General features: G+C 40.9%; 1 protein-coding gene across 8 annotated transcripts in view; it reads right to left on the bottom strand.

Moving 5' to 3' along the window:
• The window catches only part of TENM1 (teneurin transmembrane protein 1), a 799,512-nt gene that overhangs the window by 65,893 nt on the left and 707,132 nt on the right, over nucleotides 1-26,487 (bottom strand). For all 8 annotated transcript variants that reach the window (XM_060002255.1, XM_060002258.1, XM_060002259.1 and 5 more), the window contains one exon: nucleotides 14,323-14,477. In XM_060002255.1, the coding sequence (XP_059858238.1) occupies nucleotides 14,323-14,477 (155 nt within the window). The remainder of the gene's footprint in view (nucleotides 1-14,322; nucleotides 14,478-26,487) is intronic.

Below are 26,487 nucleotides of genomic sequence, written 5' to 3'. Positions count from 1 at the left end.
CTAAAGCAATTAGAGAAAGAAGAACAAAAAAACACCAAAGTTAGCAGAAGGAAAGAAATCATAAAGATCAGATCAGAAATAAATGAAAAAGAAATGAAGGAAACAATAGCAAAGATCAATAAAACTAAAAGCTGGTTCTTTGAGAAGATAAACAAAATTGATAAACCATTAGCCAGACTCATCAGGAAAAAAGGGAGAAGACTCAAATCAGTAGAGTTGGAAATGAAAAAGGAGAGTAACAACTGACACTACAGAAATACAAAGGATCATGAGAGATTACTGCAAGCAACTATATGCCAATAAAATGGACAACCTGGAAGAAATGGACAAATTCTTAGAAATGCACAACCTTCTGAGACTGAACCAGGAAGAAATAGAAAATATGAACAGACCAATCACAAACACTGAAATTGAAACTGTGATTAAAAATCTTCCAACAAACAAAAGCCCAGGACCAGATGGCTTCACAGGCGAATTCTATCAAACATTTAGAGAAGAGCTAACACCTATCCTTCTCAAACTCTTCCAAAAAATAGCAGAGGGAGGAACACTCCCAAACACATTCTATGAGGCCACCATCACCCTGATACCAAAACCAGAAAAAGATGTCACAAAGAAAGACAACTACAGGCCAATGTCACTGATGAACATAGATGCAAAAATCCTCAACAAAATACTAGCAAACAGAATCCAACAGCACATTAAAAGGAGCATACACCATGATCAAGTGGGGTTTATCCCAGGAATGCAAGGATTCTTCAATATACGCAAATCAATCAATGTGATACACCATATTAACAAACTGAAGGAGACAAAACCATATGATCATCTCAATAGATGCAGAAAAAGCTTTTGACAAAATTCAACAACGATTTATGATAAAAACCCTCCAGAAAGCAGGGCACAGAGGGAACTTACCTCAACATAACAGCCATATATGACAAACCCACAGCCAACATTGTTCTCAGTGGTGAAAAACTGAAACCATTTCCTCTAAGATCAGGAACAAGAAAAGGTTGTCCACTCTCACCACTATTATTCAGCATAGTTTTAGAAGTTTTAGCCACAGCAATCAGAGAAAAAAAAGAAATAAAAGGAATCCAAATTGGAAAAGAAGAAGTAAAGCTGTCACTGTTTGCAGATGACATGATACTATACAGAAAGAATCCTAAAGATGCTACCAGAAAACTACTAGAGCTAATCAATGAAATTGGTAAAGTAGCATGACACAAAATTAATGCACAGAAATCTCTTGCACTCCTATACAGTAATGATGAAAAATCTGAAAGAGAATTTAAGGAAACACTCCCCTTTACCACTGCAACACAAAGAATAAAATACCTAGGAATAAACTTACCTAAAAAGACAAAAGATCTGTATGCAGAAAACTATAAGACACTGATGAAAGAAATTAAAGATGATACAAACACATGGAGAGACATACCATGTTCTTGGATTGGAAGATGAACATTGTGAAAATGACTATACTACCCAAATCAATGTACAGATTCAGTGCAATCCCTATCAAACCACCAATGGCATTTTTCACAGAACTAGAACAAAAAATTTCACAATTTGTATGGAAACACAAAAGACACCGAATAACCAATGCAATTTTGAGAAAGAGAAACGGAGCTGGAGGAATCAGGCTCCCTGACTTCAGACTGTACTACAAAGCTCCAGTAATCAAGACAGTATGGTACTGGCACAAAACCAGAAAGATAGATCAATGGAACAGGATAGAAAGCCCAGAGATAAACCCACGCACATATGGTCACCTTATTTTTGATAAAGGAGGCAAGACTATACAATGGAGAAAAGACAGCCTCTTCAGTAAGTGGTGCTGGGGAAACTGGACAGCTACATGTAAAAGAATGAAATTAGAACACTCCCTAACACCATACACAAAAATAAACTCAAAATGGATTAAAGACCTGAATGTAAGGCCAGACACTACCAAACTCTTAGAGGAAAACATAGGCAGAACACTCTATGACATATATCACAGCAAGATCCTTTTTGACCCACCTCCTAGAGAAATGGAAATAAAAACAAAAATAAACAAATGGGACCTAATGAAACTTAAAAGCTTTTGCACAGCAATGGAAACCATAAACAAGATGAAAAGACAACCTTCAGAACGGGAGAAAATATTTGCCAATGAAGCAACTGACAAAGGATTAATCTCCAAAATTTACAAGCAGCTCATGCAGCTCAATATCAAAAAAACAAACAACCCAATCCAAAAATGGTCAGAAGACCTAAATAGACATTTCTCCAAAGAAGATATACAGATTGCCAACTAACACATGAAAGGATGCTCAACATCACTAACCATTAGAGAAATGCAAATCAAAACTACAGTGAGGTGTCACCTCACACCAGTCAGAATGGCCATCATCAAAAAATCTACAAACAATCAATGCTGGAAAGGGTGTGGAGAAAAGGGAAACCTCTTGCACTGCTGGTAGGAATGTTAATTGATACAGCCACTATGGAGAACAGTATGAAGGTTCCTTAAAAAAGTAAAAATAGAACTGCCATATGACCCAGCAATCCCACTACTGGGCATATACCCTGAGAAAGCCATAATTCAAAAAGAGTCATGTGCCACAATGTTCACTGCAGCTCTATTTACAATAGCCAGGACATGGAAGCGACCTAAGTGTCCATCGACAGATTAATGGATAAAGAAGATGTGGCACATATATAGAATGGAATATTATTCAGCCATAAAAAGGAATGAAATTGAGTTATCTGTAGTGAGGTGGATGGACCTAGAGTCTGTCATACAGAGTGAAGTAAGTCAGAAAGAGAAAAATAAATACTGTATGCTAACGCATATAGATGGAATCTAAAAAAAAAAAAAATGGTTCTGAAGAACCTAGGAGCAGGACAGGAATAAAGACGCAGACACAGAGAATGGACTTGAGGACACTGGGAGGGGGAATGGTAAGCTGGGATTAAGTGAGAGAGTGGCATGGACATATATACACTACCAAATGTAAAATAGATAGCTAGTGGGAAGCAGCCGCATAGCACAGGGAGACCAGCTCTGTGCTTTGTGACCACCTAGAGGGGTGGGATAGGGAGGATGGGAGGGAGACGCAAGAGGGAGGGGATATGGGGATATATGTATATGTATGGCTGATTCACTTTGTTATAAAGCAGAAACTAACACACCATTGTAAAGGAATTATACTCCAATAAAGATGTTAAATAAAATTTAAAAATAAAATAAAATATTGAAAAAAATATATTGCCATATTTCAGAGGAGAACAGAATAAATGATTCAGAAATAGATGTTCTGGGCTTCCCTGGTGGCGCAGTGGTTGAGAGTCCACCTGCTGATGCAGGGGACGCGGGTTCGTGCCGCGGTCGGGGAAGATCCCACATGCCACAGAGCGGCTGGGCCCATGAGCCATGGCCGCTGAGCCTGCGCGTCCGGAGCCTGTGCTCCGCAGCGGGAGAGGCCACAACAGTGAGAGGTCCGCATACCGCAAAAAAAAAAGAAAAAAAAAGATGTTCTTTTCCTCAAATCTAGATATGGCAACTAGAAGAATTGTTTATTTAGTGCTATTTTGTAATTTCCAGCCATAAACGCTAATGGATCACTCCTTTACAGGTGAGTAATGTGGAGAGTCACTAGGGACTCCTAAAGTCGACTTTCTTTATGGTTCTTGGTGCTGTTGTCAAATCAGAGTCTGAACAACAGTAACTGCCATCTCATGCTGTGTGACAGTATAATTTGATTGCTATATAGTTGGAGGTTTGTGAAACCTTTCCACATGCCACTCACCTAACTGGTGGGGCGAAGGAAAACAAAAGCCAACGTTACATGTAATGCCATATGACCTCTCTCTTCACTTCTGATTAACACCAACAATTTACAGTTGCAAGTGCTTTTCAGAAAACAAAGGTCTTTCATATTTGTTTTCTTGTTTAACTATCACAATAGCCTTAGGAAACAATACGGGCTTTTATCCCACTTTCTCTTGTTGAGGAAGCTCAGACACAGAGACTTTAAGTAACTTGCCTGAGGTTGCACTGCTAATAAATGGTAGAATCTGGACTCACACCCAGGACTGGCTATGTTCTTTCTACTAGACATGCTACCTTAGTCAAAGGGAAGTGGGTGATTAGGAAATTGTCCAGAGAACTGGTAAAATATGGCTTAGTACTCCTGAAGAAGTGAATAACTGTTCCAAGCTTATAAACGTGTCTGACAGGAAGTTTGCTCATTTTTAGTCAATTGTCATCACTCTCTAATTTAAGTACTTTCACATTTAAGGTTATCGATATTTTGAGCTCTTTGAGAAGAGCGTGGCTAAGTTAGCAGCGCCTTCCTGCCACGGTTGGTGTAGACTAAGCTTCCTCTTTACCTTAGAGAGTAGCACTTCCCCCTCCCCCATTTTTACGTTCATGAGCCTTTGGATCTGCGGGAGGGACTGGCCGTGACTGATGTGGGTTGACAGAGTGCACGTGGCTCAAATGAATAGAGCAGAACATTCCTGACTTAGGATGCTTATATCTGGACTGCTGCAAGAACCGACTGCCGAGCAGCAAGACTGCTGCACTAATGATGCTGTCCAGGCATGAGAATAGGGAAAGAAAGTGAGAAAATCCATTGGAGGTTTGGTCGGTATGAGTTTATCATTATTATTGTAAAAAAAAAAAAACCCACGCATAACATTTTTACCATCTTAACCTCGTTTAAGTGTGCAGTTCACTTGTGTTAAGTATATTCACATTGTTGGGCAACAGATCTCTAGAGCTTTTTCATCTTGCAGTAATGACACTCTATACCCATTAAACATTAATTCCCTCTCTCCATTCCCCTTGGTATCTACCTTGCTACTTTCTGTCTCTATGATTTTGACTACTTCAGATACTGCATATGAGTGGACTCATATAGTATATGTCTTTTTGTGACTGGTCTATCTCATTTTGCATTTCCTCAAGTTTCATCCATGTTGTAGGATGTGACAAGGTTTCCTTCTTTTTAAAGGTTATATAATATTCCATTGGCTGTATGTACCAGATTTTCTTTCTCGTGGTATGTTTTAATACCATCCAATTCATTATTTGGTGGTCACTATAGAAGTGGTTGATTCAGGGACTTCCCTGGTAGTCCAGTGATTAAGACTCTGCACTTCCACTGCAGGGCACATGGGTTCGATCCCTGGTTGGGGAGCTAAGATCCCACGTGCCGCAAGGCAAGGCCAAAAAAAAGAAAAAGTGGTTGATTTAGTTGTTTAAACTAACCAGCCAAATAGGATGAAGTAAATGGTTGGCACAAGGGCTGTCAAATAACTTTTTTGGTTTCATTTTACTACTCCCTGGGCCTCATTAATCTGCTCTTTGAGCCATTCTCCACTCCCTAAACTTCTCTTATCCTTTCTGTCACCTCTCTTTTACTCCCACCTAGCTGTCCCTGCTGCCCACTGGCATTGCTGGCTCCTGATAGAGGTGTTTACAGATATTTCAGATTAACTTGCTTACATCTTCCCTGTTTGCCATTTACTGGCAAGTCACTCCTTCCTTCCACCGCACATCCCTTGGTCTGAATTATCTGGAGTGTGGCCACAGACCGTTTCTTTGCTTTGACAGTGAGATAGGTTCCATAGTCACTGAGGCCTTGGGAGGGGGTGGTGGAGGGGGTGGAGGTGGTGAGATTTTCATCTCTGGTGCCAAGAACTTTTAAAGTAAACTTTCTTTCTTTTTTTTTTCTCCCTGGGAAACCCCTTTATTCAAGCAAACCTATTATAATTCATATTTTCTTGATTCCCTACAGAGCTTCACAAAATTCAGAAGTCTGTCCCTGCAGGGAATTTCACTTGTAATGGCCTTCATTCCAAAGATATAATTCTGTCCTCTTTCAGTATGCATATGGGAGAGTGATGGAAGTGCATGAAGAAAGGCAAGTAACCCCTGAAGAACTTGAGTTTCAGTAGCTTCCATATCACTCAGGGTGATGGAGGACGTTCTGTAGAAATGAAAAGGTTGGCAGGGGAGAGAAGAAGAGACGATGAGGCACATTAGGCAAGAGTTTAAAAAGGGGAAAAGAAGGTGCCTTTTCTGTACTAAAATGACTGTTACTTTTCTTTGTTCTCCCTGGATTGCTGTAACTTTTCATGCATGAATGTTATTATATATAGTTTTTCAAAACAACAGGAAATGCTGAATCCACTTGTATAAAATTGAATTGACATGTAGATTTCAAAGAGGAGGCTTATATTTCTCCTTCTATCCAGTTGTGGTTAGGGTATCTGAGACTTGCAAAAAGTTTAAAGAACAATAGAAAATAGCTTTTCTTCAGGCACACAGAGACCTGAAATCTTTCAGGGAAGGCAAAGGTCCTCGGCTTGGGGCAGGTGGTATAATGCAGATGGATGAGAGAGAGGAAAGTTTTGTTTCCTTTGTTAAACAGAATGACCACAAAGAACATTGAGTCAAAGTTACTAAAGTCCAAGATGGGTGAAGGGACTGTAAAATAGCACCAAACTTCTTTAAACTGAGTTCAAGTTTCCTGGACAGAAAGAACTACCTCTTAGAATTGCAAACGAGTTTTTAGAACCCAGTTTTACAATTACTGAGAAATACTGGGCAGTAGAAGATATGTTGGACGATTAGAGGTGGTTAAACATAGGTCTGACCTCAAGAAGAATCCGAAGATGTGCCCCACAAACTGTAAGGAGGGAACCTGATGTTGATTTAGGAAAGGTCTTGGAATGGGTTATTAAACAGTTGTTTCTTAGTTCTTAGATGAGGAAATGGTGTTTATAGATACTATGGCTGGAAACAAATTATGTCAAGGGATTCTTATTTTCTTTTAAACAGAGTTACCAACTTGGTAAGGTTTCTCAGATACCTTCGTGGATGAGTTAGGGGAAATATAGGTGAGTGTAGTGGCTTTCAAGCTTGTTTTGACTGTGACCCTCAGTAAGAATTATATTTTAGACCATTATTCAGGATATACAATTGAAATAAAAGTTTCATGAAACAATACTTATTTACCCTTACCACACATGATACACTGATTTTTTTTGTTGTTGTTCTATTTCATTTTTCTTGAAAACTAGTCATAGGCCATCGTGTTGCTTTCCTGATCCACTATGAATCACAACCCACTGAATCTAATGAGATGGAACTGAATACAGACTAACATAAGATCCGGTACTATGATGTATGTGTAGTAAGGGTAAGTCAGTATTGTTTCATGAAACTTTTATTTCAACTATATATCCTGAATAATGGTGTAAAATATAATTCTTACTGAGGGTCACAGTCAAAACAATCGAAAAACCAACAGTGCAAGTACAAGATGAGGAGATGGGGATGAGAGACATGTGAATTTTTAGTCCTCTGTAATCACATCGTACGTCAAAAGTGTCCAAAAATCCAACTCAACTTTAACTGTGGTTTCTTAACCTGTGCTCTTTATTTCCCTAGCATTTTGCCCAAGTGCTTTGGGGGTTGCCATGCAAACTACCACTGGGTGGGAGTGAGCTTGAATAGAGAAGGTTCTAGGATACTACTTCTTGTTTGAATTTGCTGTTTGTATCAGTTTTATAAATGGGGACTTCTTCTGTTTGAAGTAAATGTTCTTTGGCAAAAGTCCTTCTGAAAACCACCAGGCAAAATGACCCGAAACAGAGAATACAGAAAGAGGGTTCTGAGTTAGTCAGAGCACATCTGGATTATTTTACTCATTTCTGGAAGCCTCACTGTCAAAGAGATATTGATAAATGGGAACATGTTCAGAGAAGAATGAGGAGAATGGTGAAGGAACTCAAAACCGTGGCAAGTGAGGTACAGTTAAATGAATCAGGGATGTGACTTAGGAGGCCTGAGAGAGTTGTTCACATATATTGAAAAGGCTGTCATGTGGAGAAGGCAGTTTGGTATAATAGTTTGGTGAAAAGAATGTGAACTTTGGCATCAGGTCAACCAGGTTCAAATTTCAACTCTGCCACTTATTGGTTGTGTGAACTTGACCAAGTTTCTCAACTCCTCTGAACCTTGTTTTTCATGTTTATTAAAAATAGGGGAATATAATACTTCCCTTGAAGGACTGTCATGAGGATTAAATAAGATAATATATATGAAAGTACTCAGTATAGTGCTTGGTTCACAAATATATTTATTTCATAGAAGACAGATTAATTCATACCACGAGGCCTAAAGAGTTGCAGTAAAGACGAGATGGTGAAAGTTAAAGGAAGATTAAAAAGTTAGAGGGATCCCAGAAGAGTTTTCCATCAGTCAGAGACATTCAAGGATGGAATGCGCTGCTGGGGAAAGGTAGTGAGTTCCCTATCCCAAGAGGCATTTGAGGAGACGCTGGACTATTACTAAATGGTGAGAATATTCTGTAGGGAATGACTGGGGAGAGGAGGAGAATTCCCAGTAGACTAGCTCAATAGATTGAATGCATGGGGTCAAGCTTGGCTCCTCCAAAGAACCAGATACTGTTCTTCTTTCATAACCATGAATGATGCCTCCTTCCACTTGTTAGGCCCATCGGACAAATGAGTGCTTTGGGGAAGCACTTTGTAGTATAAAGATGGTCCAACAAACATATACGGAGGACTGGTTATGTACTGGATACTCCAAGTGTGCACATTATGGACAGTGGGTGAACAGGATTATCTGCATACAAGAGGTCCATGGTGCTCGTGTATCTGCTATTGGGCTGATTTTGGGGAGAGCACTGGGCTGGCCCCAAGGAGTAAATCAGCTCTCAAATTTGGTAGCACACCAAGAGACTTGGTCTAACTCCCAATTCCATTCTAGTCAGGCACAAGATGGAAGTGAGTTACCAGAGCAAGATGATTCAAAAGCAGCAACGGAAATAAAGAGCCCAATCTCTTCATAATCAACTCATCTCCTGAAGTGAAAGGCCTGGTTGTTTATAGCAGTGCTGACAATGGGAAGTTATGCTTCAGGGTTTATACCGAGAGTTGTTTCACATTTCAGTAAATCAAAAAAAGATATTGATTTTGAACAAATGGCTGATTTTATTGTCAAAGCAAATTTCATTTCTTGAGATGATTAGATTTTACTAAACTCTTTCCTAAGTGCCACTAAACACACATTCTGTGAATAAACAGCATATTCCTCAACCAAATGACATTTGTCACCCACTAAATACAATTATATTTGGTCATCTCCAGTTGTCATTGAAAATGCAGAAGTGGGAAAATTGCACACTGGGAGTCAGAAAGTTTTTGCTCAACTCTTGGCTGTATGACTTAATAATTCTATGGTCATAGCACAATACATAATCCTTCTGACTACCAGTTTTCTTCTCTTTAGATGGGGAGGGTGGCTTCTTCTCTCAAGGGTGGTTGGGTCGTGGAGATAAAATGGAACAGTGTGAGTAAGATGCTTAGCATAGTTCCTGGCACATAGTAAGCTCTCAATAAGTAGTAGCAGTTATTATTAGAATTAACAGAAGGAGAATATTCATAGTCTGTTGAGGATTAGGGCGCGCTTTTGAGGATTGATTCTTCCCAGGGGCTCAGGTTTGCCTCAGAAAAGAACAGAAAACAAAGGCATCACGTCCCAGCTTCCAAAGGTATTATACTATGCTAGCATGAATGGGCCTTCCCATGTTGGGGACTTTTTGTGTGTGTGTGGGGGGGATTTTAGTTTCCCGACCAGGGATCGAACCCAGGCCCCCCAGGCAGTGGAAGCGCTGAGTCCTAACCACTGGACAGGCAGAGAATGCCCAGGACCTTTTGGTTTTGAAATGTAGGGAGAGTAACAAGGAACTTTAGCAATTGGGTTATATTTCTGTAGAGAAACCTTCATGATGTTGTAAGGGCCCTTGAGAAAACAGTTGATCCATCTTCCTGATTCCAGAGAGGCCTGCATTCCAAGCATTCATAGATTACTGCTATCCAACATTTGCTTTAAAAGTTTCAGAAGGTGGGGATTCTATAAGATCTTTGGATAATGTATGACACTGCCACATTGTCTTAGAATCAGTAAGCTCTTCATAAGGTCTGATTCAAATCTTCATGCTGCAGCACAGGCCTCTATTTTTTCTCTTGCCTCTGCCTGTCAGCAGAATCTGTGTGCTCTCATTTAGACATTTGTCTCTACCCTCACCCATCAATATATTTTGATTTACTGAAATATAAAACTGAGCACTGTAAGCTCAGCTGGATCACTGTAAGTACTACTATAAACAACTGGGGCTTTCCTCTTGGAAGGTGTTATGAAGCTCCCTATTCAGCTTTCTTCCTTCCAGCTCAAGACAGCCCATGTTCTTAAGCAGAGTCATGGGAAACCTAAGTCCCCAATCTGCCACCATTGTCTAAACAGACAGTGGAAACTCTGTCCGTAGAGGCTGAGCACCTGGGAAGCTGTGCCACGCGCTGGCTTCCTCCCGGTAGACACTTTGACCCAGAGCATTTCCTTTGGTGTCTTCCAGCTTTTGTCCGCCTGTGCCGCACCTGGGTGCTGATTTGCTTCAATGCCAGATCCTCCCCCTTCCCAGCCAAACATCTCAAAAGAGTGATCTATTTTCACTTTCTTCACTTCCTCACCTCCCACTCTACCACTGCAGTCCAACTCCAATTAAATTGCACTGTACCAAAGGCACTCTTATCAGAGTCACGAATGCTGTCCAACCAAATTGCTTCTTAAAACAACAACAGGGCTTCCCTGGTGGCGCAGTGGTTAAGAATCCGCCTGCCATGGCTTCCCTGGTGGCGCAGTGGTTGAAAGTCCGCCTGCCGACGCAGGGGACGCGGGTTCGTGCCCTGGTCCGGGAAGATCCCACATGCCGCGGAGCGGCTGGGCCCGTGAGCCAAGGCCGCTGAGCCTGCGCGTCCGGAGCCTGTGCTCCGCAACGGGAGAGGCCACAACAGTGAGAGGCCCGCGTACCGCAAAAACAACAACAACAACAACAAAAACACACCTTATTTTACGTGACCTCTAAGCAGCATTTGATATTAACCGTTCCCTTTTGAAAAGCTTGCTTCCCTTGCGTTTTTGGACCACATGCATTCCTGGTTTTCTTCCTACTTGTCGGGTCTCTTCATCTCACTCTCCTTTTTGTGGGTTCCTATTCCTCATTCTTCTCTTGAATATTGTTATCGTTGGAGTTTGGTCTGAAGCCTTCTCTTTTTTTCTGCTTATGTACCCTCCCTGGAAGATCTCACCCACTTCCCTATTTGCCATTACCATGGGATAAAACTGATAATCCCAAATCTCATCTCCATTTTAGGCCTTGATATCCAATTGCCTGCCAGATGTATTTACCTGAACATGCAACGGTACCTCAAACTCAGTTTGCCCCCAGATAAACCCCTCACCCAACCCTCACCCAAACCTGCTTCTCCTCTTCTTGTATTTCTTATCTCAGCGAATGGTACCACTCTACACATACATCCTTAATTCCAAAATCGTCAGTCAGCAAGTTCCTTGATTGTAGCTCCAATATTTCACTAATCTGTCTCGCTTTCTTAATCCACACTGCTGATACTTTAGGCTTGGCCATTATCATTGCGTGCCTATGTAACCCGCATGAAGCTGGGCAGCTTCACGGTCAGGGTCATCACGGAGTTGTATCTCAAAGAAATATCACCTGAACAGCCAAAAAAAAAAAACTGGAAAGCAATTTAATTTGCACTGAAGTTTCTTGAAAGGGGACTAATCATTTATTTATTGATGTTTTGTCCCTGTCACACCTACATTGCTTTGACTGCCTCTTAAGTGGTCTCCCTGCCTCTAATACTGTTTCCCTCCACTTGATTCTCTATACTACAGCTAGAATGCTCCTTTACAAATGGATTTCCATGTTTAAGACTATTTTAAAAATGCATTTTCTTGCTTAATGCTCTCATTGGCTCCCCATTGTCCGCTGGATAAAACTGGAACTCCATCACGCTTATAAGGTCCTTCACCACATTGCCCGCACTTAACTCCTTCATATTCTTTGTACCATATAGTGTCTTTTTCATATTGGTATATGTGTTAACGATGCCTGCTGAGCACTTACTATGCATGTCCAAAGAAGGTACAGTGGGAAACTCGTTGGATACATAGTTTGGCAACAGAGAGCGAATTATATATTAAACATTGTGATGTTAAATTCCAGGAAGGGAATGAGACCACAGAGAGGATTAGAAGCATTAGGGAAGGGTCCCGTGGAAGAGGTGAGGTGTAAGGGGGGTAGGGAAGGGGATTTGGACCAGCAGAAGAAGTTCCAGTCTGAAGGATCGGGGCCATGAGAAGCAGGCTCCTAATAAAAGTGGAAGGTCATACTCTGGACACTGAAGTAGACATCAGTCCAGACTCATTGTCCTGTGCCGGCCTAAGAGGAAAAATGCCAGATACTCTTTAGGGTGCTTGAAGCACACAACACGAAGAGATGGCCAGCAGCGGAGATAGAAGCCAAATAATTTGGACATGAAGCCTGATTTCTCTCCCAGGCTGTCCTGCTGGTTTCGAACATGTACCCTGACCCACCCCACTTAACTCTCCATCTCCTCCCCACCTCCCCCCCCAAAATGACTGTTTTTCTCAAGCTGATGTTGTTTAAGGAAAAGGGAAGGGGGATACTGTCAGGGAAACTGAGGCTTGGAATGAAATGTCATAGAGAAACTGTGACTCTGTCTCCTGTTCAGTGGGCTGCACTCTGCATGCCAACCTGAAAGGGATGAGGTAGCTTTTACGGCGGCAGTTATGGCTTACGAGGTGTCGTGTGAAAAAGGACCCTTCTCACGGTGATGAAGATCCTATGTTTGCTCTATTTAGACAAAGAATTCTCTTTTCAGCATAACTTTCCACACCGAAACACAAATTGTTTAGAGCTGACTGACTGCAATACTAAGTGTTCTACTTTAAAACTATTCCCACAAGTGAATCATATACGCGCATCTTCTCTCTTTCGTCCCCCTCCTCCATATAAACACGTTCACGCCCTTCCTCACCGCCATAAATAATGCTCCTTTTGCTTGCCTCCCGCAGGACTTTGCATCGTGGAAAATTAGGCTGCTCTAGGACTTGATAGCCTGACCCACTCTTATCTCTCTTAAAGAGGGTTCATTCATTTTGTCAGTTTTCCAGGCCTTCCAATTCCGATTTTATTTTTGTAGTTGACTCTATTTGACTATTTTCTGAGGTTCTGGGGTGAGGCAGGGGCATCCTAACCGTGGAGAATATTGCTGGTTGCCTACTGAAGAGTAATCCTTCATTCCTTGCTAACAGAACCCTGATTTGGGTTCTAGAATTAGGTAGCAGTCTGCTCAGGGAGGTTGACCCAGTTCCAGAGGGTCTGAATCCATTTTGGAGATCCCATTTCCCCTTTGCCAGTGACTCACTTCTGGCCAATGTGACACAAGAAGGAAATCTGCCGGCATCTTTGCCTACTTCTGGTCATCTCACTATGTGAATTAATGAAACCTTATTGTTCAAATCACTTTTAGTTAAGTGTCTTACTACTTGCAGTCAAAACCATCCTCTCTGATACACTAACCAATTCTAAAACTCTCAACTTCTACTGTGATTCATTTGAAAAGATAAATCATCTACTTCATCAGAGTCATAGATTCATGGAATGTTAGTTTGAAAGTCCGTTTGACGACTGTCTAGTCTGTTTGCCTCACTGAACATACCAACTGCTTGTGTCTGCAAACTAAGAAACTCATCCACAAGGTGCTGGGACTGTGCTCTATGCTCTGTAATCTCTACATGTCTAATCCTGATTTTGCATAATTCTGGTAAAATCAGAATTTTGAACTCAGACGGGAACTACACTGAATTTTCCCTTTTATTCTCATTGGCAAAAGGCTCTCCTAAATACATGTAAAATAGATCTCAGAGGGAATGTTGCTTTTACTTCAAAAAAAAAAAACCCCACAAAAAACCGCCCTAGAAATAGCTATTTACATAGACATGAATGATAAGTCATGCTCATATATTCATTAAAAAAGATTTCCAGACTTTAGTAGTCAGTACTTTTCCAAATGTGAGTTATTGTATTATTCAAAAATAATAAAATTACATATCTTGGACCATGGTCAATAAGTGAAATTGGCCTTACCCTCTAATTGATTCAAATTTGAGAGACTTTAATGTTCACGCCAACATTCCACCCAGTGGTACTCCCATCCTAGTTTACTCTTTTCTCTCAACTGAGTTTTTCTGAGGAGGAAAAAAGTAACTTACATAAAGAGAAACTTCTGCTATCTGGTGTTATAATGGATACACCAGGCTTCCTTTCTACCTAATTTCTGTATGAGAAAATTGTTATCCGTTTCCACGATGCCAAATGGTGATAGCGCTTGAAAACCATCGGTGCCTACCTGAGTGATGTCCATTCCCGAGTCACAGCTCAGTGGCTGTGTGGAAGTCAGACCGTTTGAGCCGATTACAGTTGTGATCACACCATTCTCATCAATTCTCCGAATCATAGTCCCATCCACAAAGTAAATGAATCCATGCCTATCAACTGTGATGCCTGTTGGGGAAGAGCAATTGAGCATTAGTAGTCTAGAGGGCCACATTTGCGCCAAGATCAGTATTTTGAAAGAAGCCATAGAAATGAAAAGGCATTTTAAAGACATATGGATTCAATTTTGCTCAGCACAGACAGAACAGTAACGGGAGAGGTTTGTTTGGACACACATTCACTCCTCTGTGTATTGAGAAGAAACGACAAAATGTAGTATGTGGAGAGAAAGCCAGTCTAACAATTTTGTTGTCCAGTTTTACATTTCCACCCCCTGGATACTTGCTTACTCCCACAAACAGAAAAAAAAAAAAAAAAAAAATCCTCTAAGACAAATGGGAAAAGACAGGGGAGGCAGTGTATGTTACATTTCTTTTAGAGTGCAGATGCACAGGCCGCTGCTTGTTTTCATAGTTGCATTAGAAATAACTGACTTGGAAAGCATTAAAATTATTTTCATCAATTCACTCTCAGTTAACAGAGTCTGTAATAATTCTGATAAACTGGACTGAGTTTTTTCTCTGTATTATCTGTTAAGAGGGCAGCTGGAGAGCAAAATTATGGTGTCACAAAAGGAATGGTTAAGCTTCTAGAAAAAATACAAGTCAATAAAATTCTCACAGTAGTTTTACACACTGTGCTAATTACAGTCTTGTTTCTTGGAAAATATATAAACGCAGTTAGAAGGCTGGGGTTCTAATACTGAATGCACCACTTACAACTGATGTGTGACTTTGAGTCATTCAGCCTCCTCTTTGGTAAAATATGGAAAAGATTATCTGCCTGTGATATTGTGATTTATAATAAAGAATTTTGGTCTCCGTTCCCTTTTCTAACACAGAGCTCCTAAAACTCTTGGGATGGCCTGTGGTGAGAGAGATAAAGGTGACTTTTGTTATGTTAATGAGGTGACTTTGGCTGCACTTTGGCCGAAAGAATAGGCTGGTTGCCAGGAGAACCAACCTGGTGATTAGAGGATTGGAACTTTCAGTCCCACCTCCTGACCTGGGCTGGAGATTGAGTTCAAAGGCCAATGGCCAATGATTTAATCAATTATGATTATGAGGCCTCCACTGAAAACCCAGAAGGACAGGCTTTGGAGAGCTTCCATGTTGGTGAACACAGGGCGATTTGGGGAGAATGGTGCACCTGGAGAGGGCCTGGAAGCTTCCTCTCCTTTTCCCCATACCTTGCCCCATGCATCTCTTCCATCTGGCTCTTCCTGAGTTACATCCTTTTTATAATAAACCAGTTATCTAGTGAGTAAACTGTTTCTCTGAGTTAGCTGAGCTGCTCTACCAAAATAATGGAACCCAAGAAGGGAGTTGTTGGAACCTCCTATCTACAGCAGTTCTGTCCGAAACACAGGTGACAACCTGGACGTGTGATTGGCATGTGAAGTGGTGTTGGGGGAAGGCAGTCTTGCAGGACTCACCCCTTAACCTGTGGGATCTGATACTATTTACGGGTAGATCGCGTCAGAATTAAGTGAAATCGTAGGATACTCAACTGGTGTAGAATTGCTTGGTGGTGTTGTTGGTGGTTCTCCCCATGCTGGAAATTGGTCTCAGAATACCTTTTATTGCTTTACTTGGCTAAAGTGACCAACTGTCCTGGCTTGCATGGGACTGAGGCAGGGTTCAGTTTTAAACCGGCGACAGTCCTGGACAAACTAGGATGAGTTGGTTATTCTATGCCTAGGTTGTAGTAAGTATCTGATGAAATAATGCATTTAAAAAGTGTCAGACACTGATAAAGAACATATGGTTCAACTCCTGCTTCCCTTGCTACTTTGAAAATAACCACATGGCATTACTTTAAAATTAGTTTACAATTTAGTCTTTTCCTAGTTCTCCTTTATTCAGACCTTGTGAAACTCACAATGTATGTTAAAGTTAGGAAGATCTGTGATAACCAGCATGTCCTCTTAGTGCTCATGCGTGCACCCACACACACACACACACACACGCACAATAATTTTCCTGGCAAAGAGTGAACTCATCTAAAGACAGTTTATAAACCCAACTTAATAAACTGCCTTTAGATGAGTTAGTTCATTGGCAGGAGGTTAATATTAAGGCTCGACTTTATGATGTACTTTGATTAATCCTGATGTTCCTCATGAAGTATTAATCCTTAACATCTATGAAAGTTACAGATTCATTTTTTAAAAATAAATTTATTTATTTTATTTATTTTTGGCTGCATTGGGTCTTTGTTGTGGTGCGTGGGCTTCTCATTGCGGTGGCTTCTCTTGTTGCAGAGCACAGGTTCTAGGTGCACCAGCTTCAGTAGTTGCAGCACGCGGGCTCAGTAGTTGTGGCTCGCCAGCTCTAGAGCACAGGCTCAGTAGTTGTGGCGCACTGGCTTAGTTGCTCCGCGGCATATGGGATCTTCTGGGACCAGGGCTCGAACCCTTGTCCCCTGCATTGGCAGGCGGATTCTCAACCACTGTACCACCAGGGAAGCCCCAGATTCATCTTAACTTTCCCTGAATGCCTCTAAAGTCATCTACGTTTTGGTGAGTTCTCCAAGGAAACCAGCGTGTCCAAACAAGGGCAATTCCATGTCAGTAAGTCCCTTTATTATTTTGGGTGGCATAAAGACCTTAAAGAAGGTTTTTAAAAAGACTTTCAAGACCACGGCAGGTCAAAGGATGATGGCATAGGAACATTTCTTTCATCTCCAGAATATCTGGACTGAAGATGAATCAAGGGGTATTTCTGCTTTCTATTTTTCTTTGTGTTTTGGCGAAATCAATTTCTTAAATGCCTAGAATTTGGTCTGGTGTGTGGCAGGCCTATGATTTGGGGTCACCTTCTATGACCTCTGTATTCAATATCACTGAATGTGAACTTGGAAATCTGGCTGTCATAAGGGGATGAACTGAAAGATCAAGACTCAAATCTGGAGAGAGAAAGGCTAAGAGCAGACAGGCTTGAAGTGTATAAAATCATGAATTATCTACCAAACGCATACTGAATGGCACTGTGCCAAGTTCTGTGCACGCTAAAGGACGAAGAATTCAGGTACATGGAAAGCAAGACTAAGAGGATACTGTGAAGGTGCTGCTCTAACTGGGAGATGATAAACTTAGAGAATCAAATCCCTGAAAATTGAAACAGATTCCCAAAAGGTAAAGACAAATGTATTCCTCCAGAAACTAGCAGTACAGAAACATACATCTTTATGCTGACATCAGGGAGGACCATTCTGTTCCTTGACTACTACACTCCTCACCCCCGCCAGAGGGTGGAGCTTGGCCTGAGCTGGGGAGGATAATCTTGGACTTTCATGGTTTTCCCACTTTTAATTTTCGTGAACTTCTAAACACTGAACTGCTCTCTCTCTGTTCCTGTCAGCTGAACTCCACAGATGAGGCTTATTAAATCCTCGCTGTTGGCCTTCGGGGCTCATTTGGCTGACAGTTTGTAGGATATTCTCCTTTCATATATTTGTGTAGCAATTTATCGCGGTCCAAATTCCAAAATACTCCAATTTTTGAGATTCTTTAATTAAATTTAATTGGGTTATACTGATGTTCGGAGTTGAAAAAGAAATAGTAGAAAGGGCTTTGAGGGACTGTGTGATAGGTGCTTTATTTATGCATCTAGGCATATTTTCTATGTACATATTTTCATTTCCTCTCATTTTCCTACCCCAACCAATGAACCAACCAAACAACCAACACACAGACAAATTCCCCAAACAACTAGTTTTACAAACTCTTTGCTGGTGAGGTTTAAAGGGTATTTAATTTTCACTGAGGTTGAAAACCAAACTGGAAATCACGGGTAAGAAAAAGAGAATTATTTCTGCTATTATTTGGCTGGGGAGCGGGAGGGGGTGTGGTCATCTCCCATAATGAGTATCGGTATAGCCCGGGGATGTTGATGACGCAGTATGATCTATTACTGTTTGTTAGACTGAGTGGGAGGAGGTAGCACATGCCCAGTCTATTTTAAATTTTAGTCTTCAGAGATGGGGACGTGAGTGATTTCAGAGCACATAAAGCCATCTGGGGCTAGCAAGATCTTACAGATTCAATAAGACGTTCATATTTTGATATAGTTGTACCCAGATTTCCAAAATTTGTTACCCAATGCTGTGGGCATAATTTGTTCCAAGGGTCACGTCCCTTGATGTGCTTACTTGACAGGGTTTTCATTAGCACTTAAAACACAATGGAAGGCACAGTCTTTGAATGAGAAAGGAATTAAACTGCATTGAAAAGACTCACTTCCAGGGTTTAAAATTTTAACCAGTATTCATTTTTAGAGCAAGCAAAAAATATATAGCTCTGTGCGATTACCACAAGGTTAGGCAGTGATGCGGGGTGGGTGGGATAGGGGTGGGACGAACCACCAAGGAATACACTTCCCTCAGATGCCCAGACAGCATGTTTAGCTTGGAGCACATTTTTACATTTGTGAGAAAATAAATAAATCCTTGTAAATTAGTGCATATAATGAAAGCACTGACAGACCATAACCTGGAAGTGTGAATGGTGCTGTCTCCATTCATCAGCATTAAGCCCTAACAAGCTCTTTCTATGGAGGAAACTGCTCATAAATAAAGTGCATCTTGTAAAAAAAAAAATTATTCGCAGTGTCTTATGCAAAGTAGGGGACATTATATAATATCTGAACTGCAGGCTCTTTTCTCTGTGAAGTATAGCTCTGTATGAAACAGCTGCAAATTAACGGGCGAAAGTATTTGACTTCTACCCTTGTCTTATTATCCTCTAATGAATAAATACTATAATTCTTAAGAAGACAATTGCCTAAAGCTGGGGCAGCCTGGATCGTTACTAATAAATTTATCACCTGTTGGGGAAGAGGATGCTGCTGATCGATACTGAAGCAGCAGGGGCAACCTGATGTGGTATCACTGAGAGTCCAGATGTGGAGGTTAACAGCCTGGAAATAGTAGCTAAAATCCCAAATTAGATAACAGAGAAGATCAGAGTTTTTGGCTGTGCAGAATGCCAGTTTCAAATGTTGGCAGAAGGCATCTCTGTATTTAATTTATAAAAATTACAGCTGTTGAGGCCACCTACATTTTTATTATTTCTGTATTAAAAATGAACTTTCTTTCAGAATATAAGCTTTGGAAAGTAGTCATAAAATTCTCTCCATCTACAGCCCTAGCAACCACAAAACTGAAATACTGCTTATTTTTTTTTTTTTTTTTTCCTGCCACAATCTGCTCTTTAATTTTATGAGACAGAGGTAAATGGTTAAAATAAACTTTCAGGGAATGTCTTAAGTGCAATATGGCATCAGCTCAATCTCCAATACTGAGTGTGCTGAATTGTGTAGCTGACATTAGCCAGTTGATCATAAAGTGCCCTTTAAGTCAAAGAGTTTAAATTTTTTGCTTTGTTTCTGTGCATTTCAATTCTCTGAAAATTGGTATCATATGTGTGGTCTATATGGAAATTCTCCACTAGGCAGAAAAGTCCATTCCCCAACTGATCTAACTACTGTCCACTTACAACTACCTACCAAAAATCAGAAAGGGCCAAGTTACTTCTGTACAATAAGCCTGTTATCTTGCTAGGTAGACACCAAATGGAGCTTCTAGAATTTGGAGGGATTACAAATATCTGTGTTATTACTAGGGTTGGAAGGAAGCAGAGCTTAATGACCAGCTGAGATGATTTCACTGTGTGGTTAACAATGAGAACAGGAGTTCTCAGATATGACACTCTAATAAACCTACCGTAACATTACAGGACAAGTGAATAGTGTGAGTTATTTAATCAGATGACCTCTTTAATTAAAAAAAAGTTACACTATATTCTAACAGTAAAGGTCAATTTCCAAAGAATTTAAATACAAATTAAAAATGATAAGCATTCAGACTAATATGTCCTTCCTTTCAAGACTCAGAAGGCACTCAGAGACATCACGAGGAATGAGAGATTCGTGGGCTAGTTAAACCAAGAATTGTGATTGAGAGAAAGGCAGGTAAGGCCACTTGTCTTCACTTTCGCTCCTTCTGATTCTCTCAAAGCTTTAGCCCCCCAGGCAAGGAACAGTGAATGAAGAGCTCTCCCACCTCCACCAGCACTATTTTCCTAAAAGTTTACTGGGAAAGTTGTTTTTGTCCTCACTTATTAATTTATTCAGGATTTAGTTTGAACCTATTATATGTCAGGCACTGTGCTAGGCACTGGGACTACTGCAGACTATAAAACAGATATGGCACTGCTCTTGAGAAGCTCAGAAACCAGTGGGGGAGACGGAGAAATAACCAGGCAATTACAGTGCCTTGAGATAAACACTAGTTTGGGGCAAGTCCACGGTACCATGGGAGCAGCCTTGGGGGATGGGCTGGGGAAATGAAGGTCACTAGTGTTTTCTCAGATTATAAATCACACGTAAGCAGAAATCTGAAGGACTATGTTGAATTTCTGATGAGCCCAGTGTGAAACCCAGGTAAGCACCACAAAAAACCCATTAAGGCTGACTATTATCACTAAATAATAACCATTTTCATTTGCTGAGAATACTAAGATATTCCAGGCACTGTGCTGGACTCTTTTTTTTTTTTTTTTTTTTTGCGGTACGCGGGCCTCTCACTGTTGTGCCCTCTCCCGTTGCGGAGCGCAGGCTCAGCGGCCATGGCTCACGGGCCCGGCCGCTCCGCGGCATGTGGGATCTTCCCGGACCGGGGCACGAACCTGTGTCCCCTACATCGGCAGGCAGACTCTCAACCACTGTGCCACCAGGGAAGCCCTGTGGACTCTTTACATACATTTTCTCTTTTTAATCCTCACAGTAGCCCTGTGAAGTAGGTATTATTAGTGTCATTTTTTAGAAGAGGAAATAGAGGTTCAGAGGTCAAATGACTAACTCCAGGTTGCCAATGCTAGATTTAGCTCATGTTCGTCTGACTTTCAATGTCCATTCTTTTGATCCCTATCCCATGTAGCCTAAGTGGGGCTATCAATCACTTTACCACAGGAGTGGTGTACAGAATGGTTTCTGAGGGTCCAGAAACTCCATGAAATTATCTGCAAAAAGTTTCGTGTATGTGTATCGTCATGAGGAGATGGTCCATTGCTTTTGTTAGATGGTCAAAGTGATCCATGATCCCTCCCCTGAAATTGTAAGAATTCTTATATTCCTGTAGAGCTCCTGGACCTTTTCAGAATTATTCTTCAAAGATATTCTGCAGCTTCATTCCTACAGAGCTGGTGAGTTTTAGGAAAGCACCCAGAGTTTCCATGTGATAGGGACTTTGGTAACTTGACTATTATTTATGATCTACTAAATAAAAAGGAGACCCCAGAAACAAGGGTCACAAACTCATATGTCATCAGGGGACAGGCAGGTAGCATTAGTCTGTGAGTTAGGTCAGGTGTTACATTATACAAGTTCTAGGGGAAACGAAGGTTAACTAAATAATGCATGTCCCACCTAAATGCACTCAATCTTTTTTTTTTTTTTTAATAAAGACACAGAGTGGGACAAATGAATTATATTTTGAACCAGATTTATTCCCTGAGTTGCCAATTTATGATGCTTGCTAGAGAACAATCAAGAGGAATATATCGTCAGTGAAGAGGCTGCTGTGAGCAGACAAGATCCATGAACTTAGAATAAATCTAATAACTAGTACTGCCGTTAAAAGTTATGTCCTGATAACAGAGATTTCCCATAAACCGCCTGCCTCCACATGCATACCTCTCCCACTATCAATGTCCTGCACCAGACTGGTATGTTTGTTACAATTAATGAACCCACACCGACACATCATTATCACCCAAAGACCATAGTTTACATTAGGGTTCACTCTTGGTGTTGGACACTGTCTGAGTTTGGACAAATGTGTAATAGCATGTTTCCACCTTTAGAGTATCAGACAGAGTAGTTTCAGCCTATAAAGATTCTGCTTAATTTTTCTGTGAACCTAAGACTGCTCTAAAAAATAAAGTCCGGTTAAAAAGAAGTTATGTCTTGGTTTATAAGCTCTGAGAAACCAAAGATAATCAAATCTAGTTCCAATTCTCCATCACGGGAAAATGAAATCCCTGGATGGCTAGTGACACAATACTTGCTAAGCATGCAGCTTCTTTTGTTCCCACCAAGATCAAAGCTCAGAATTTATGACAAGTTCATCAAATTTAGTCAAATCAAACCAGAAAAGTAGGTGTTCAAGCTGAACTTGACTTTGCTCTTGCTCTGTCCCCCTTCTCTTCCTCATCCTTCCTTCAGGAAGCTCTCCCCCTTTAGTACGGCGGAGACAATGCTATGTATTCAGGTCATCCTATCTGTTTTTCTTTCTGAGAATACAGCTAGATTACATTTCCCAGCCTCCACTGCAGTTAGGTGTGGGAAGAAGTGATATATGCTACTTCTAGGCCTGGTCCCTAACAAAACCTCTGTTGAGCTCCTTTATGGAGCCCCCCCCTCCCTCTAGGCTGGCTGGATGCAGAGTACCCACTGGAGGACTCCAAGGCCTAAGAGATTGACAAGCCACTAGATGGAAGGAGCCTGGCTCCTGAGTCACTGCTAGGAGCAGGGATTTCTCCTATCCCACAGGCAACCTTTTACTGCACTGTGATGTGAGCAAGAAATAAACGACTATTTTGTTAAGCCATTGAGATTGTGTGTGTGTGTGTGTCTGTGTGTAATATATAGTTGTTAGCTTGGCCTCACTATTACATTCACCAACCACCAATTCAAATCCTGTTTATCTTCTAAGGTTTTTATGAGATGTTTCTTTTCCAGGAAGCCTTCTCCATAAACTCCACTTTCTGGTCTCTCTGTTTTCTAACCTAAAGAAGCTTCTTTTTTTTTTTTTCAAATGTGAATTATCCAGTCATGCTCTGTCTAGGCAAAAAGCTCCTTGAGGGCAAGAACTGGATTTTATGCTTTAGTTTTATATCTCAACAAATCCAGTAGAGCCGGGCACAAATGTTCAATAAACCTTGTTGAATTACAGGCTTAACTGCCACGCATCTATAATGAAGCACATCTATCTTGAATCAAATAAAGCATGCCACGATGTCAAGATCTGCATATGAATTTTCTCTAAAAATGAGTTTAGAAAGGAGGCAATGGTAATCTCTTTCTCCAAAGACCTTTAAGAGGAGTACAGCCCCCTATCAATTAGTGATGATGAGAATATGGGAAAAAGGGGAATCGACCACTCGGAGAAAATAGCATAAGGACCATGGATCAAATTAACTGCAACTGAATTTGATCCATGTAGATAGCTACACTGAATAGCTCAGGTTCCCTGCAAATCCACTTTGCTCTATCAACACAACTTTGTGTTATGATCTTATGACCTCTTCCAACCGTACTCTAATGTTAGGAGTTCTAAGGAAACAGCAATATCTCAAGATTTCACCTTAATTTGCTTCACTCTGGACCACATAAGGGAAAGCAGAGAGAACACTGGCTCCAGGGTCACATCAGGGGATCTGGGCTTCAGGATGACCTCTCTTACAGATTAGCTGTAGAACTTGTCTTGATTTCCTAACCCACACCCTACCTACTGCACAGGGTTAAAACAGTGTGAAGCTCACAAGGGCCAATGAAATAAGAGCCCTTTGAAGAGGATGAAGTCTTACAGTGGTGCTAAGTGGTGTCCTAATTGCTCAGTCATTGCTGTAATTCTTTCTGAAAGTGACTTTTCTAAGCCTTAGAACCATAGACAAAGATTTCCACATAGGCTCTGCTTCAACATTTTAGGCTCTTCTATGTTGGACAGACATAGTCGAAGCTTTAAGTCCATAACACGGGTCAGTGGCAGAGTGCCCTATGTTAGATTCACCACAGAGACAAGGCAGAGGTTGAAAACAATTTTGTTAGCTTAGGGGAAATACTGCACTACTGAACTACTGGTGTAGAAGCCTTCAAGCTTTTATAAGATAGCTAAAGTTTTCATCCAGAGAATCAAATAAATGAAGCTCCATGCTGTGCAACTGGCTCAGGGAGACCCTGGGCTGGGGGTGGTGCTGGTGTCTCAACATTTAACAGTGACACCAAACACTAGGGATGGTATGAGTTATTTTTCCTTGCTTTATAGAGGTCTGTGTGTGTGTGTGTGTGTGTGTAAGCGATTGGGTTAAATAGACAGTTCTAGTTCAAGTTGAAATGCATACCTCATGTTTTATTTTTATGCTAGAATTCTTGCTCAAAAGATGCCTACAGGTTGAGATTTAAGGGGACTCAGTACATTTGGGCTAAGATAAATGAGGTTTATTGGACACGATCTGAATATTTTATATCCCCCCCCTTAAAAAATTCTTCAATTATCAAGCAACTGTATCTGGGACACTACTCAGATACATTTTGAAGAAATGCCTTTGTCATCCTAAGGAAACAAACCACCTCACAAGAACCTTACGCGAACAATTAGCTTGAAGAGGGAAAGTTCATTTATTGCCCATGAACCAGCAAAAAGCTAATTGCAGTTGTTACACTCTGGGGGAAAATGAGTCTCTTTCAAGATATGTGAACGACCAAAAGGTTCTGATAAAAAAGCGAACTAAGTAGAATACCTTGGCCTGAATACTCAATAAAAGGAGGATATGAGGAATTAAGCCTGACAGTGCTTACTATTCACAATAGTGGGCTAACTCAAGAAGAATGAAAATTTCTGCAGGAAAGTTATTTGCATGTAGTATCTATTCAAAGACAACGCGGAAGGCCCATTTAAAATTCTTCCAACAGCCGTACATCTTGACTAATGAAGCTAACACTAGAAGAGAAGTTCAGGAAGCCAGAAAGGCAGGGTGATGAACACTCTGTGAATACAATTTTCGAACATTTGAAATGAGGTTTAAAGAGACACTTAGGAGGACCAGTTTGGGCTTAATCAAAAATATGTTATTAGAACAACAACAACAAACACAAATATGACAGTTGAGTAAAAGAAAAAAATTAAGCAAAGCAGTTGTCCAATGAGACAAACAACTCTTTGACTTTTTCTTTTCCACGCTCTGACCTACAGGTTTGACAATCTGAGTGCAGAAGAAGGTTACACTGAAAGGTATTGAAAAAAACTGGGATTTGCTGTTCAAAGGGGGCTGGTGACACCTCTGGCCTTGTCTTGATTGAGACTGGGGTTTCCAAGGCCATTTCCCCACCTTTTTCCCTCTAAGTTCAATTACCCAGACATGTTCAGGAGAGCTATGAGAGTAGCACATCAGGGTAGAAGCTATGAGGAGATCCTGTTGTGAGGCTGACTGTGACTTTCAAAAATTTACATAATCTCCCAGTCCTTGGGGTTTTGCCTTTGTCTAATTGCGAGAAGAAAAGCTGAGATGCCCATGTCAGTGGATTACTGTAAAGACCAAATAAAATCACATCGGAACAGAATAGTCTGTGAAATTGTTTTGAAAGGTTAACACAAATGGTGTTAATATTTCTGTTTTTGATTAACTGTTAGGTTTCTGGCGTCTTGCTGTGGATTACCTGTTACATGATGACCTGCTTCAGCACAGCTTGACTTAGATGGCAGGAACCCTCTGTGCAATTCTGTCAGCGTCTCCTCCATGCTGATGGTGACGAGCAGTCTGTACAGGGGTCCTGTGTTACTTTTCCAGTCAAACTGGTCTATTCACTGTCTCTGAAACACATCTTTCTCTTTCCCTGGTTATCACTACATATTTGCCTGCACTACTCCTGTGCCCGGAATCCCCTCTCCCTCTCCTAGTATCCAGATCCTACTCATCTTTTAAGACACAGTGCAAAGTCTAGCCTCAATAATTATAATATATAAACTAACTCAAAGACTTGCAGATATCTTGATGGAGGTACTTCCTTGTCGAGTATATCAAACAATTTCATCAATCTTGTCTGATGGTAGAAATCTGAGCCTCTTAGAAGAGATGTGTTATTCCACCGATATAAGTGGCTGGGAATGAGGATCACATCAGGTATACATCATTAAGCTGCAAATCTAAAGCGTGGCCTGTAACTAAGAGTGTGAGGCTTTTTGACTAGACTCAAGAATGCATTTTACATACTGAGATAGGGTCATTTTAACCAACCCA

Source organism: Delphinus delphis, chromosome X (assembly GCF_949987515.2).
Source record: "Delphinus delphis chromosome X, mDelDel1.2, whole genome shotgun sequence".
NCBI lineage: Eukaryota > Metazoa > Chordata > Mammalia > Artiodactyla > Delphinidae > Delphinus > Delphinus delphis.
This window is presented reverse-complemented; position numbering and strand designations above follow the sequence as displayed.